The sequence below is a fragment of the Nerophis ophidion genome, linkage group LG26 (genome assembly GCF_033978795.1).
Source record: "Nerophis ophidion isolate RoL-2023_Sa linkage group LG26, RoL_Noph_v1.0, whole genome shotgun sequence".
Lineage (NCBI taxonomy): Eukaryota > Metazoa > Chordata > Actinopteri > Syngnathiformes > Syngnathidae > Nerophis > Nerophis ophidion.
In genome coordinates, this window is record NC_084636.1 from 31305542 (window position 1) to 31322655 (window position 17114).

Genomic DNA, 17114 nt, shown 5'->3' on the forward strand with positions numbered 1-17114 from the left:
GAAAGGTACCTACACGGACGGGAAGCGCTGCTGACCCGTCTTCCCTTTGGGTTGGTCTCCTGCTGGCCCCTCTATGGACTGGACTCTCAGTATTATGTTAGATCCACTATGATCTGGACTTTTAAAATATGTTAGACTCACTCGACGTCCATTGCTTTCGGTCCCACATATGCTGTCCTCTCCTAGGTTTCTCATAGTCATTCACATCGACGTCCCACTGGGGTGAGTTTTTCCTTGCCCTTATGTAGGCTCTGTACCGCAGATGTCGTTGCGTGCAGCCCTTTGAGACACTTGTGATTTAGGTCTATATCAATAAACATTGATTGGTTGATTGATTGACAGATGTGTAAGTTACCCATGCCTTGGGCACTAATACAGATGCTGGCTTTTGAACTTTGTGCCTATAAGAATCCGGATGGTTCTTTTACTCTTTGGTCCGGAGGACACGACGTCCGCAGTTTTCCCAGAACAATTTAAAATGTGGACTCGTCAGATTACAGAACACTATTCCACTTTGCATCAGTCCATCTGAGATGAGCTCGGGCCCAGCGAAGCAAGTGGCGTTTCTGGGTGTTGTTGATAAATGGCTTTTGCTTTGCATAGTAGAGTTTTAACTTGCACTTCCAGATGTAGCGACAAACTGTAGTTACTGACAGTAGTTTTCTGACGTGTTCTTGAACCCATGTGGTGATGTCCTTTACGCACTGATGACGCTTTTTTATGCAGTACGGCCCGAGGGGTCGAAGGTCCGTTATACCATCGCTTACGTACAGTGATTTCTCCAGATTCTTTGAACGTTTTGATGATATTACGGACCGTAGATGGTGAAATCCCTAAATTCCTTGCAATAGCTGGTTGAGAAATGGTATTCTTAAACTGTTGGACAATTCGCTCACGCGTTTGTTGACAAATTGGTCACCCTCGCCCCCATCCTTGTTTGTGAATGACTAAACATTTCATGGAAGCTGCTTTTACACCCAATCAGGGCACCCACCTCTTCCTAATTAGCCTGTTCACCTGTGGGATTTTGATCTGCCGTTTCTTTTCTTTTTCTCCTATGTCCCACTCTCCCTTGTGGAGGGGGTCCTGCTGGCTCCGCTGTGAACGGGACTCTCGCTGCTGTGTTGGATCCGCTTTGGACTGGACTCTTGCGACTGTGTTGGATCCATTATGGATTGAACTTTCACAGTATCATGTTAGATCCGCTCGACATCCATTGCTTTCCTCCTCTCCAAGGTTCTCATAGTCATCATTGTCACCGATGTCCCACTGGGTGTGAGTTTTCCTTGCCCTTATGTGGGCCTACCGAGGATGTCGTAGTGGTTTTTGCAGCCCTTTGAGACACTAGTGATTTAGGGCTATATAAGTAAACATTGATTGACATTTCTCAACTTTCTCAGTGTTTTTTGCCACTTGTGTCAGCTTTTTGGAAACATGCTGCAGGCATTAAATTCCAAATGATCTAATATTTACAAACAAATAAAGTTCGAACATTAAATATCTGGTCTTTGCAGTCTATTCAATTGAATATAGGTTGAATATGATTTGCAAATCATTGTATTCTGTTTTTAATAAGGTTTACTCAACGTACCAACTTCACTGGTTTTGGGGTTTGTAAAACACTAATATCGTGATCTAGTTTTCAGCCTGTATCTCAGTAGAAGCATTTAAGTCTCACCTTAAAACTCATTTGTATACTCTAGCCTTTAAATAGACTCCCTTTTTAGACCAGTTGATCTGCCGTTTCTTTTCTTTTTCTTCTATGTCCCACTCTCCCTTGTGGAGGGGGTCCGGTCCGATCCGGTGGCCATGTACTGCTCGCCTGTGTATTGGCTGGGGACATCTCTGCGCTGCTGATCCGCCTCCGCTTGCGATGGTTTCCTGCTGGCTCTGCTGTGAACGGGACTCTCGCTGCTGTGTTGGATCCGCCTTGGGCTGGACTCTTGCGACTGTGTTCGATCCATTATGGATTGAACTTTCACAGTATCATGTTAGACCCGCCATTGCTTTCCTCCTCTCCAAGGTTCTCATAGTCATCATTGTCACCGACGTCCCACTGGGTGTGAGTTTTCCTTGCCCTTATGTGGGCCTACCGAGGATGTCGTAGTGGTTTGTGCAGCCCATTTAGACACTAGTGATTTAGGGCTATATAAGTAAACATTGATTGATTGATTGCTCTTCTTCAATAACCTTATTTCCTGCTGCACACTTCTCGTTGCCCTCGAGGACTTTAGTATTATGACGGCAGGTGTGTCAGGCAGAGTGTCGCCGGCTAAGTGACAACTGTGATGCGCTCGGATGCCGCCACGCGCTCTTCCATCATCCTACATCAGCTGGAAGCGTGTCGCTCGGCCAATTAAAGCCACCGTTTCCACCTGCCAGATAGCTCGTTCACACAATGTGCTTATTATAGTGCTCGCAGGAGTCTGCACAGCTGCGATACAGTTTGTCGTCTTTTGGAGAACTTCATGCACGGCTCCAAATATTGTAAAGACTTCTCAGTCAAGTTGTACACGCTCGTTAGCATGTTGTTGAATGCATTAGTGGCTGACAGAGTGTCAAACTTTGTGTAAGGGCTAAAGGTGTCTTGATTCCATATTGATATGGGATACGCATGCGAAATCATAAAAATAAAGCAAGTATGGGATGATACAGAGCAGCCACACAATACACAAAAGCACACCGGCAAGACCAGGAGTGTCCAAACTACAGCCCGAAGGCCCAAGTGCGTCTTCAATTTGGACCGCGAGATGGCAAAAGTCCAATAAGCAATATGGTGTATTTATATCTTACAGAAATACCTGCGGTCCGATAGTGGCCATTTTGTCGCCATCTAGTGGCCAAAGAAAGTAAATCAAACAGTAACTGTGCACAGCATAACACACACTTATTTGACCCAATCCAAACAACCTTCCCTAGTCATTGTGTAAGAACATCAACCAGCACAAAAATTCAGCAAACATGGTCACATTGAGTCTTGTAGATATGTTATTATATATATATATATATATATATATATATATATATATATATATATATATATATATATATATATATATATATATATATAATGATAAATGGGTTGTACTTGTATAGCGCTTTTCTACCTTCAAGGTACTCAAAGCGCTTTGACATTACTTCCATATTTACCCATTCACACACACATTCACACACTGATGGAGGGAGCTGCCATGCAAGGCGCCAACCAGCACCCATCAGGAGCAAGGGTGAAGTGTCTTGCTCAGGACACAACGGACGTGACGAGGTTGGTTCTAGGTGGTATTTGAACCAGTGACCCTCGGGTTGCGCACGGCCACTCTCCCACTGCGCCACGCCGTCCCTATATATATATATATATATATATATATATATATATATATATATATATATATAAATTAGATATATATATTTTATTTTTTACAACATTTTTTGTTGAATTGAATAATTTTTTATATATATATATATATATATATATATATATATATATACTCTCTGCGCTTATCCATGTTTGGCACATTTTAGCTGCTTGATATTTCTGATTAATTAAAGAAACCTAAAGGAGGTCGTCATGGAAGAAAACAATGTAGGAACCCAGCCGTAACTTGCTCTTAATAAACAATTAAATTATAATCAATTATTTCCGCTCCAAGCCAAATTTCAGTCTTGATAGTCACCAATTTGTCAACATCTAGTGGCCAATGAAAGTAAGTCAAACATGAATTGTACACAATTATATGACCCAATCCAAACAACCCTCCCTAGTCATGGTGCAGAAAAAAAAATCAACCAGCACGAAAATTAAGCAAACATGGTCACGTTGAACGTTTTAGAAATGAATAACAAAATGTCGAATCAACTTTTTTTTTTTTTTTTTTATAAATAATCTAAATTACACCCATTTAAATCCCTTATAAAGCATGATGGAGAAAAATGCAAAACACTCTTTCCAGACTTATCAATGTTTGGCACATTTTAGCTTAAGTAGGTCGTCATGGAAGTAAACAATGTAGGAGTCCAACTTTCACATACTCTTAATAACCAATTAAATGATAAATATTACTTTAGGTCCTGGGCCAAAGTTTGGTCCGATTGCGGCCATTATTTTTGCCATCTAGTGGCCAATGAAAGTAACTCAAACATTAACTTTACAAATTATAGCATTTATTTATATTACCCAATTCAAACAACCTTCCCTAGTCATGATGCAGGAAAAAAAAATCCAGCAGTGCAAAATTCAAAAACATGGTCACATTGAACGTTGTAGAAATGAGTAACAAAACGTTTAATCAACATAAAAAAAAAAAAAAAATCAAAATTACACCCGTTTAAATCCATTACAAAGCATGATGGGCAAAATGCAAAACACTCTCTCCACACTTACTCATATTTGGCACATTTTAGCTGCTTGATATTTCTGATTAATTAAAAAAACCTAAAGAGGGTCGTCATGGAAGTAAACATTGTAGGAGTCTAACTTTCACTTACTCGTAATAACCAATTAAATTATAACAATTACGTTAGGTCTCAGGCCAAATTTTGGTCCGATTGCGGCCATTGTTTCGCCATCTATTGGCCAATGAAAGTAACTCAAACATTAACTGTACAAAGCATAGCATCGACTTATATGACCCAATACTAACAACCTTCCCTAGTAATGATGCAGGAAAAAAAAGCAAAACACTCTTTCCACACTTATCCATGTTTGGTGGATTATAGCTGCTTGATATTTCTGATTGATTACAAAACCTTAAGGAGGACGTCATTGAAGTAAATATTGTAGGAGTACTACTTCCACATACTCTTAATAAACAATTAGGCAAAATTTCCGTCCATTTAGAATCACAATCAGACATACTTTATTAATCCCCAAGGGGGAATTAAAAATAGTAGTTATTTTGTTGCCATCTAGTGGCTAATGGAAGTAACTCAAACATCAGTTTTACACAGCACAGCATTGACTTATATGAGCCAATCCAAACAACCTTCCCTAGTCATGGTGCAGGGGAAAAAAATCAATTAGCACAAGAATTACACAAACGTGGTTAAATTGAACGCTGTAGAAATTAATAAGAAAACGTCCAATCAACATTAAAAAAAAATCTAAATTACACCCTGTAGAGGTTGTCCTCTAGTGGGTTCTGCGGACCAGCACACACTGCCACTAGAGCCCGGATTTCAGGGTACAACACTGTTTTATTTTTATAAATAGTGGTATGGGCTTTTGCATTCCAGCAAATTGTCTTTCCCTCAGTCCGTGTCTCTCTCTCTCTCTCTGGCTCCCAGTCCAACCACCGTGTCTCGTTCCGGCTGCTGCTAATAAAGGCGACAAGTGATTAGATAACAAGGCCCACCTGGGCCATCTACTCACCTGCTGCTGTCTCCGGGGCCAGTCCATGCACACCCCTTTCCGCGGCAGGCCCGCAGGCCACATTTATATCCATTACATAGCATGATGAGAAAAATGCAAAACACTCTCCCCACAGGTATCCATGTTTGGTGCATTTTAGCTGATTGATTAAAAAACGTTAAGGAGGCCGCCACGGAAGTAAACAATGTAGGGGTCCAACTTTCACATACTCTTAATAACCAAATAAATAAGAATAAGTAATTTTGGTCCCATGCCAAATTTTAGTCTAATAGAGGCCATTTTGTCGCCATATAGTGGCCAATGAGAGTAACTCCGACATTAATTGTATACAGCATAGCATTTACTTACATGACCCAATCCAAACAACCTCCCCTAGTCATGGTGCAGGAAAAAATAATCAACCGGCACAAAAATTAAACACACATTGAACATTGTAGAAATGAATTAAAAAAAACGTCCAAACAACATAAAAAAAACTTTCATCGGGTTTTTTTTTTTTTTTGTCACGCCCAAGCTCGTTTTCCTCCTCGTCATCAGGGCTAATTCCTATTCTCTCTTCCCCTACAGTGAAGCCAACCATCATAGACGTGGACATATTTGTCAACAGCATCGGGCCCGTGTCCTCCATAAACATGGTAAGTCACATGACCATTTCACAACGGGTTCTGATTGGCCAGTCGCGTGTCCTGAAAATGGGACAAGATGATTAAGTATTATATTTGCTATAAACTAGCATTCAGATAAGGTAGCATGTATCATGTTTGTTAACAACACAGGGTACTTTTTTTTAAATCATCTTTTCACTATTGATAAAAATTTATTTTTATTTTTTTTGCTTCATTGATATTAATTATTATTGAATCTGCCTAGGTATGGTTACTGTTTACATTGGAACCGATACGGTGCCGATTACCGGTACCTGGTAATCGATACCGGTACTCATCTGTACCAATTTTCGGTACTTTTGTGTGTGTTAATAAATAAATTTTAAATCTTATTTTTATTGCAACATTACAAAATAAGCTGATTATGATAATTGTTGTCCAGTTGTTACAGCTTGTTTTATTATCATCATGTTATCAATTACAATATGACATTATGTTGCAATTACAGTTCCAAGATGTGAGATGGCAGCAATGTATAGTTTATGGTGTTTTGTTTTTGTTGTTGTTGCGCCCTAAAAAGTGTTAATACTGTAAGTATTGTACTTTTTACGCAACATGTATAATCGCTAATGCTAATCAGTAACATGTTATTGGCAAAGCCAACGGATATTTGCATCAAGCCAGCACATTTTTGGAAAAGCGGAGCCCTACTTTACTTACGTTTTTAGTCCATCACTTTGTCTGCAATTTAAAACGGCAACATGACCGAGAGTTAGTTTGGCTCAGTGCGCTCTCAGTGCTGCCGGAGTGATCGCCAAAGTGCAAAGAGGTAACCGGGGTAACATGACACCGTTGGATCTTATGTAAATCGGTGCTTGCTAGGACCGACTCACCAAAAAAGTACTGTATCCGGTACCCATCCCTACATTTGCCCAACTTTTGCGACCCAAATATAATATAAACCACTTCGTCTCGGCGATCTTGTGATCTAGACCAGTGGTCCCCAACCACCGGGCCGTGGCCCGATTGGTACCGGGCCGCAGCTGAATTTTTTATTAAAAAAAATAAAATAAAAAATATTTTTATTTTTTTATTTTTTTTTTATTAAATCAACATAAAAAACACATTATACACTTACAATTAGTGCACCAACGACAAAAACCTCCCTTTTCATGACAAAAACAGCCCTTTTTCATGACAAAGAAGAAAAAATTAAGCGTTGACCGGTCCACGGATACAAAAAGGTTGGGGACCACTGATCCAGACAACAGAACCTATTTTTAGCACGTCAAATGTAGGCGCTGTTGAATGATCCATTTTCAAGGAAATTCATATTGCAAGAACTTTCCATATCGGTATGGAAAAACATAGTGTATCTAGCATATGAAAACAAATGGTATTAAAATTATAATTATAAAGTAATCTTGCTGATTCGACTAAGTATTTTCAAGGAAATTCATATTGCAAGAACTTTCCATATCGGTATGGAAAAAACATAGTGTATCTAGCATATGAAAACAAATGGTATTAAAATTATAATTATAAAGTAATCTTGCTGATTCGACTAAGTATTTTCAAGGAAATTCATATTGCAAGAACTTTCCATATCGGTATGGAAAAAACATAGTGTATCTAGCATATGAAAACAAATGGTATTAAAATTATAATTATAAAGTAATCTTGCTGATTCGACTAAGTATTTTCAAGGAAATTCATATTGCAAGAACTTTCCATATCGGTATGGAAAAAACATAGTGTATCTAGCATATGAAAACAAATGGTATTAAAATTATAATTATAAAGTAATCTTGCTGATTCGACTAAGTATTTTCAAGGAAATTCATATTGCAAGAACTTTCCATATCTGTATGGAAAAAACGTAGTGTATCTAGCATATGAAAAAAAATGGTATTAAAATTATAATTATAAAGTAATCTTGCTGATTCGACTAAGTATTTTCAAGGAAATTCATATTGCAAGAACTTTCCATATCGGTATGGAAAAAAACATAGTGTATCTAGCATATGAAAACAAATGGTATTAAAATTATAATTATAAAGTAATCTTGCTCATTCGACTAAGTATTTTCAAGGAAATTCATATTGCAAGAACTTTCCATATCGGTATGGAAAAAACATAGTGTATCTAGCATATGAAAACAAATGGTATTAAAATTATAATTATAAAGTAATCTTGCTGATTCGACTAAGTATTTTCAAGGAAATTCATATTGCAAGAACTTTCCATATCGGTATGGAAAAAACATAGTGTATCTAGCATATGAAAACAAATGGTATTAAAATTATAATTATAAAGTAATCTTGCTGATTCGACTAAGTATTTTCAAGGAAATTCATATTGCAAGAACTTTCCATATCGGTATGGAAAAAACATAGTGTATCTAGCATATGAAAACAAATGGTATTAAAATTATAATTATAAAGTAATCTTGCTGATTCGACTAAGTATTTTCAAGGAAATTCATATTGCAAGAACTTTCCATATCGGTATAGAAAAAACATAGTGTATCTAGCATATGAAAACAAATGGTATTAAAATTATAATTATAAAGTAATCTTGCTGATTCGACAAAGTATTTTCAAGGAAATTCATATTGCAAGAACTTCCCATATCGGTATGGAAAAAACATAGTGTATCTAGCATATGAAAACAAATGGCATTAAAATTATAATTATAAAGTAATCTTGCTGATTCGACTAAGTATTTTCAAGGAAATTCATATTGCAAGAACTTTCCATATCGGTATGGAAAAAACATAGTGTATCTAGCATATGAAAACAAATGGTATTAAAATTATAATTATAAAGTAATCTTGCTGATTCGACTAAGTATTTTCAAGGAAATTCATATTGCAAGAACTTTCCATGTCGGTATGGAAAAAACATAGTGTATCTAGCATATGAAAACAAATGGTATTAAAATTATAATTACAAAGTAATCTTGCTGATTCGACTAAGTATTTTCAAGGAAATTCATATTGCAAGAACTTTCCATATCAGTATGGAAAAAAACATAGTGTATCTAGCATATGAAAACAAATGGTATTAAAATTATAATTATAAAGTAATCTTGCTGATTCGACTAAGTATTTTCAAGGAAATTCATATTGCGAGAACTTTCCATATCGGTATGGAAAAAACATAGTGTATCTAGCATATGAAAACAAATGGTATTAAAATTATAATTATAAAGCAATCTTGCTGATTCGACTAAGTATTTTCAAGGAAATTCATATTGCAAGAACTTTCCATATCGGTATGGAAAAAACATAGTGTATCTAGCATATGAAAACAAATGGTATTAAAATTATAATTATAAAGTAATCTTGCTGATTCGACTAAGTATGTTCGAGGAAATTCATATTGCAAGAACTTTCCATATCGGTATGGAAAAAACATAGTGTATCTAGCATATGAAAACAAATGGTATTAAAATTATAATTACAAAGTAATCTTGCTGATTCGACTAAGTATTCTCAAGGAAATTCATATTGCAAGAACTTTCCATATCGGTATGGAAAAAACATAGTGTATCTAGCATATGAAAACAAATGGTATTAAAATTATAATTATAAAGTAATCTTGCTGATTCGACTAAGTATTTTCAAGGAAATTCATATTGCGAGAACTTTCCATATCGGTATGGAAAAAACATAGTGTATCTAGCATATGAAAACAAATGGTATTAAAATTATAATTATAAAGCAATCTTGCTGATTCGACTAAGTATTTTCAAGGAAATTCATATTGCAAGAACTTTCCATATCGGTATGGAAAAAACATAGTGTATCTAGCATATGAAAACAAATGGTATTAAAATTATAATTATAAAGTAATCTTGCTGATTCGACTAAGTATTTTTTTTTTTTTTTCTGACCGTCCCAATATGTTGCCTTGCACACGCACAGAATGTTTTTTTCTGCTTCACCTTTGCAGCGCAGTCTCGCTTCTACGTGATCACATTGCGAGTGCTAAATGATTAGCGTGTGTTGTGCTAAGGTGCAATTGTCAGTGCACAAGTTTGCACATGTTTTAGTTCACGCAAACCTTTCCTAAATCAATTCCTTTTTTTTATCTCAATTAGAAATTGATGTACGTTTTCTTCCGGATTGTAGAGCACACTAGTATATTAGCCGCACCCGCTAAATTTTTGGGTATAAGGATCGGTGTAACTCGGCCTGTCGCCATCACGTCTCCACCTCGTCGCTGCCACCACAGCCGCGGGGGCAATAGACTACTGACTGTGGTGAAGTAGGCCGGCTTCTTCGCATGAAGAAGCCTCCAACGGTTGGTTGTGTTTTCCGCTCCATTTGTTGAATTGCGATATACGATAAACCGCATTTCCTTGAATTGCCGCAGGGCATATATAGTATGTGCCTGCCTTGAATTACTGCCGGGTCAAACTCGCTTCGCAAAATAATTAGCGCATGCTTAGTATTACGGCCTGGTCAAACTCATGACGTCATCATTTTCAAAATGGAGGAGGCTGATTTCAATACCGGTAATTTGAAATCGCATAAAGGGAAGAAGATTGAGAGATATTCAGTAGGATTTAAGGTCTAAGCATACATCACAATCAAATTTTTACTGCGTGCCTTTGGTAAGTGCCGGCGTGAGAATAGGTTTTTGAAATAATTAGCGCATGCTTACTTTTACCGCATGCCTTTGGTAAGCGCAGGAGTGAGAAGAGGTTTTAAATTAATTCAAGGAAATACGGTATATCTTGATATTTTTTCCGTAAAGTAAAAACAAAACAGTCCTAGTTACCTCAGATACTAAGTACGTCATTATTATGACTTAGTAATATACTAAGTCAAAATAATGGCTTACTAAGTCAAAATAAAGACTTACAAAATCAAATTAATGGCTTACTGTAAGTAAGTGTTTGCAATAAGCGTTTGAAAAAAAGAGTTAAAAGTGTCGCCACATACTTACATATGTTCAACTCATCATGCTTAATTTATCATAGCATAAAAAGTTAAAAAGAGTTCAAAGTTTCATGCTGGCAGTAAAAATGTGTTTTTAAGAATTAGTGACTTGGAAGTGGCTCTCACTGTGGAGGGGCGTTAGCCGTTAGCGAGGACACGTTCAATGGCTGCCAAATTTGACATGCATTAAAATGTCCATTGTCGTCTTTATCGCGCAACCCTAGTTTGGATCAGTCCACTGTTAAATTAGAAGATTGTTCGTAATAAAAGTAGTAATTAGTGTGAGCGTGTACTTGAGACCATAATTAGACGTCGAACAACGTTTACACGAAGCCTTTTGCTTTCTTTGAAGTACAATCCCTACAAAGAACGCCGCCATTGTTTCCAACGACGCCTCTGCAATTATTTCTTTGTGTGGAACCTTCAGTTTCGTTTTGAAATAAAAGGACTACTCGGCACGTTAAGCTGCCCCGCTGGAACCTACGTGACGCCACAGCGCTTTTTTCCAAGTCGACGCCGTGTTCTGAAGGATTCAATTCCACCTGCTCTGATTATAACTTTTCTGGCGCCGTTGAAATGAGGAATTTTCATTTCATTTTGCATTCATCTCCTTCATTGATGTGCATCTTTGATCAATAGACAATTAAACCTCAGCAACTAAACACACTTTTACATGCCTGAGAAGGAACGGGATGAAGAAAATCTTTTATTTTCCTGCCCCCCTTCAACATAATACATAGTCTTACTTAATGGATAGCATACAAAACAAAGAAATACATTAAAATATAACGAAAACACACAAAAAAAAACACAGCAAGTGTAAAACTTGATGAAGTACAAACCGAACAAAAAAAAGTAATATAACGGGATGATACCAAACAATTACAAAACCAGATAAAAAAATAAGTAAAATAATAAATATAAAACGAAATGTAAAGACTGAAGGCTGTCCATTTGATCTTGTTCTGTCTTTATAATTCTTTTTCAATTGGAATATATTTTTTACAGTCTCTTATCTCATTGTAAAGAGAATTCCACTGATATACATTTAAAATGACCTTTTCTTTTGTACCCTTTGTCAGGGTCAAAAACTATGAGATATTATTAAGACACAGAAACAGAAAATAGATGACAAGCCAGTGATTGCTTTTTCTCGTACGAGGAGAGTGACCTGGAGAAAGTTTGTCAGTTACAGGCTCCAACTCACTCTGAAACTTTTCTCCCACTACCCATCCATCCATCCATTTTCTACCGCTTATTCCCTTCTGGGGTCGCGGGGGGCACTGGCGCCTATCTCAGCTACAATCGGGCGGAAGGCGGGGTACACCCTGGACAAGTCGCCACCTCATCGCAGGGCCAACACAGATAGACAGACAACATTCACACTCACATTCACACACTAGGGCCAATTTAGTGTTGCCAATCAACCTATCCCCAGGTGCATGTCTTTGGAAGTTGAGGGAACCCACGCATTCACGGAGAGAACATGCAAACTCCACACAGAAATAACCCGAGCCTGGATTTGAACCCAGGACTGCAGGACCTTCGTATTGTGAGGCAGACGCACTAACCCCTCTGCCACCGTGAAGCCCTCTCCCACTACCCTCGCCTTTTAATTCATTCTGGAGGCCCTGCATCACACACACACACACACACACACACACACACACACACACACACACACACACACACACACACACACAGCTGTACTAAGGGAGGGGTGGGATTTCCAGCTGTGTTGGAAACATAACACCTTTGTTGAGAACATAACACATGCAAATACAAAAGATACAGTAACTTCCTGTGTTGCTCTGTCTCATCTGCAAATTCCTCTTTGAGGTTGGCAGGTAACCTAAGTTTAATCTAACGCCAAGTTTCGTTTGTCTAACACAGGGGCGCTCACACTTTTTCTGCAGGCGAGCTACTTTTCAATTGACCAAGTCGAGGAGATCTACCTCATTCCTATTTATAATTTATATTTATTTATTTATGAAAGAGACATTTTTGTTAACAAGTTAATGGTGTTTAATGATAATACAAGCATGTTTAACACACATAGATTCCTTTCTTTCATGAAGACAAGAATATAAGTTGGTGTATTACCTGATTCTGATGACTTGCATTGATTGGAATTAGACAGTGGTGCTGATAACGCCCGCATTTTCAAATGGAGGGAAAAAAAAGTCCTCCTTTCTGTCCAATACCACATGAAAGTGGTTGGATTTGGCATCTCATTTGTCCAACTTGCATACTCGTTTTTAAACACTTTGTTATGAGAGTAGCATATGTGTGTGGCCCTTTAATGTCTGGCAGCAGGTGAGTGACGTCAGTGAGTGTGCGGGTGGGCAAGCAAGTGAGAAAGCGGTCGCTGAGGGCGGGGGAGAAATACATTGGCATCAAACTCCGTAGCTTGCTAGCTTGTGCACGCTAGCTTTCTGAGACTCTTATTTTGTTAGCACAGGCAGGATGAAACAGGTCTTTTATGGTGAAGACAGGAACTGTGCAGTCGGTCTTTAGAGTTTTGACAGTAGGTACGGAGTCTCTAGAAATAAAATGTGTTTCTCTGCGTCCGCCCTGTTAGTGATTTTTTTCTTAAATACGAGCTCGCAGCAGCCAGCGTCATCTCACAAGATCCTCGGGTGCCGAGAATGTCAAACAACTGACGAAAGTGAAGTCTTGGTATGATTGATGATTGCTCATTTTTATGTCTATTTTTTAATGCCGGGCTTGAGATCGACTGACACACCCTCCGAGATCGACCAGTCGATCGCGATCGACGTAATGGGCACCCCTGGTCTAACACAATGCATAAGCAAACAATCATATTTGATTAAAAATGAGATAACTTGTTTACAATTAATCCAAAACCCTTCATTCTCAGAAGTGATGACAAATATTTTTTGTAAATTTGCTGGTATTCTTTCCTTTTAGTTTCGTTTAGTCTTTATTTGAAGGGACAATGCACAGAAACATTACGCTCAAAGACATATATGTTCTGTACCAGATTATAGTTAAATAGCTAATTTCCATTTGCAGCTACCTAAATTAACGGGATACAAAAATCATGCAATAAAATTAATTATGACGATAAAATCATACCATAGCATGTAATCAAATTTTTTTTAAAAAGTCCTAAAATGCCCTTTTATGGACACATGCTTAGTATACAATACAACCACACCTCATTTACATCATCACACAAAGACTATACATGCTCTTGTTCACATCTGTCATCATTTGTAAAAACAACCATGATTTTAACACACACCCCTCACAATTTACAACAAAAATGCTCTCATGGATAAATAAAAGGCACAATAAGTTGATCTGTCAAACATAGTGGCCACCTTAGTGACCGTGTGAGCAGCCTTGAACAAAACACATAATGCCTGTATCTTTACCAGCTCATGTAGTTTCAATAAACCAGAATTGATGAATAATATGTTAGTGTGTTCTAGATAATCTACTTCATGAATAATCCAGTGAGAGTTGGACTCCGCCAAGGCTGTCCTTTGTCACCGATTCTGTTCATAACTTTTATGGACAGAATTTCTAGGCGCAGTCAAGGCGTTGAGGGGTTCCGGTTTGGTGACCGCAGGATTAGGTCTCTGCTTTTTGCAGATGATGTGGTCCTGATGGCTTCATCTGACCGGGATCTTCAGCTCTTACTGGATCGGTTTGCAGCCGAGTGTGAAGCGACCGGAATGAGAATCAGCACCTCCAAGTCCGAGTCCATGGTTCTCGCCCGGAAAAGGGTGGAATGCCATCTCCGGGTTGGGGAGGAGACCCTGCCCCAAGTGGAGGAGTTCAAGTACCTAGGAGTCTTGTTCACGAGTGGGGGAAGAGTGGATCGTGAGATCGACAGGCGGATCGGTGCGGCGTCTTCAGTAATGCGGACGTTGTACCGATCCGTTGTGGTGAAGAAGGAGCTGAGCCGGAAGGCAAAGCTCTCAATTTACCGGTCGATCTACGTTCCCATCCTCACCTATGGTCATGAGCTTTGGGTCATGACCGAAAGGATAAGATCACGGCTACAAGCGGCCGAAATGAGTTTCCAGGTCTCTCCCTTAGAGATAGGGTGAGAAGCTCTGCCATCCGGGAGGAACTCAAAGTAAAGCCGCTGCTCCTTCACATCGAGAGGAGCCAGATGAGGTGGTTCGGACATCTGGTCAGGATGCCACCCGAACGCCTCCCTAGGGAGGTGTTTAGGGCACGTCCAACCGGTAGGAGGCCACGGGGAAGACCCAGGACACGTTGGGAAGACTATGTCTCCCGTCTGGCCTGGGAACGGTTCGGGATCCCCCGGGAAGAGCTAGACGAAGTGGCTGGAGATAGGGAAGTCTGGGTTTCCCTGCTTAGGCTGTTGCCCCCGCGACCCGACCTCGGATAAGCGGAAGAAGATGGATGGATGGATGGATTATTGACAACAAACAATCTCTTAAGTTTAATCATTACTGCGGCGTCTTCAGTAATGCGGACGCTGTATCGATCCGTTGTGGTGAAGAAGGAGCTGAGCCGGAAGGCAAAGCTCTCAATTTACCGGTCGATCTACGTTCCCATCCTCACCTATGGTCATGAGCTTTGGGTCATGACCGAAAGGACAAGATCACGGGTACAAGCGGCCGAAATGAGTTTCCAGGTCTCTCCCTTAGAGATAGGGTCAGAAGCTCTGCCATCCGGGAGGAACTCAAAGTAAGGTCGCTGCAGTGTTTCCCACAGGTCAGTTATCTATTTGTGGTGGTGTGGTCGGTTGGGGGGGGTTGTGTTGGCAGCTACGCTACGTAGTTTTACTTGTCCTACCTAGGTTTTTTTCTGGCTGTTTAGTGCTCATGGCTTATGTCTTACTAAAATCCTTCCCGTTGACTATTTACAATACTACACATTAGATTATTATTATTATCTATAATTACATTTAAATAGCATTGCATACATGTAAAATGAAATGCTATTTCACATTATTTGACCAGTAGCAGTTACACCCATCTGAACAGGTCAGCCACCTGTTTAAAGCCCGATCACAGTTGAAATCTTGAAACAGACATGTGATTTGACCACAATGAAAAAGACTGAAAACATTTCCGGGAATCTGGGGGACCAATTTAACATGCTAAAATTAACAAAGACAACACCATTTGAAGAAAATATTTTAGAGTTTAAAGACATGAAAACATCATTAATAGAACATACATACCCCAATTATCCTAATGAATGAATGAATGAATGAATGGTTTATTTTGAGCCATGCAAACAAAACAAGAGAATGACATAAAATACAAAAGAAATATATAGATACATTATTTTTACACCTACATTGAAAACATTACATGTGACTAATCTTTTGTAGATGTCAAGATTGGCTCAAAAGGGAGTGGGAAGAAGTAAACTTATTAGGTCCCACCCCTATACATATACAATATATATATATATACAATATATAATACAATAATATATATAATATAATTCAATTCAGTGGTTGCTGCTATATATTGTCTATATATAATACATTTGAATTCACACACACTTACATATATACATATGTACACACACATATGTACACAACACACACATATATACACGCACACATATATACAATTTATATATATATACATAAATATATATATATACACACATACATACACATAATCACATACATACACACATGCATATACCCAAAATACACACACACACACACCTAATATAAATACTATAAATATAATAGTATATATAATATACACTTTTGTCTAAACATTATTAACAGTTTATGGTGCCTATGGGAACAAGCTTTCATTGGGTGTGAGTTTTCCTTGCCCTTATGTGGGCCTACCGAGGATGTCGTAGTGGTTTGTGCAGCCCTTTGAGACACTAGTGATTTAGGGCTATATAAGTAAACATTGATTGATTGATTGATCCTTTACACACTGATGTCGGTTTTTGATGCAGTACCACCTGAGGGATCAAAGGTCCGTAATATCATCGCTTACGTGCAGGGATTTCTCCAGATTCTCTGAACCTTTTGATGATTTTACGGACCGTAGATGGTAAAATCCCTAAATAGCTCGTTGAGAAATGTTGTTCTAAAGCTGTTTATAATTTGCTTACAAAGTGGTCAGCCTCGCCCCGTCCTTGTTTGTGAATTACTTAGCATTTCATGGAAGCTGCTTTTATACCCAATCATGGCACCCACCTGTTCCCA

The 17114-nt window shown here is 38.5% G+C and overlaps 1 protein-coding gene across 1 annotated transcript in view; it reads left to right on the top strand.

Moving 5' to 3' along the window:
• The window catches only part of LOC133543619 (gamma-aminobutyric acid receptor subunit gamma-3-like), a 109409-nt gene that overhangs the window by 37730 nt on the left and 54565 nt on the right, over positions 1–17114 (top strand). The window contains exon 3 of the mRNA XM_061888301.1: positions 5936–6003. Within this exon, the coding sequence (XP_061744285.1) occupies positions 5936–6003 (68 nt within the window). The remainder of the gene's footprint in view (positions 1–5935; positions 6004–17114) is intronic.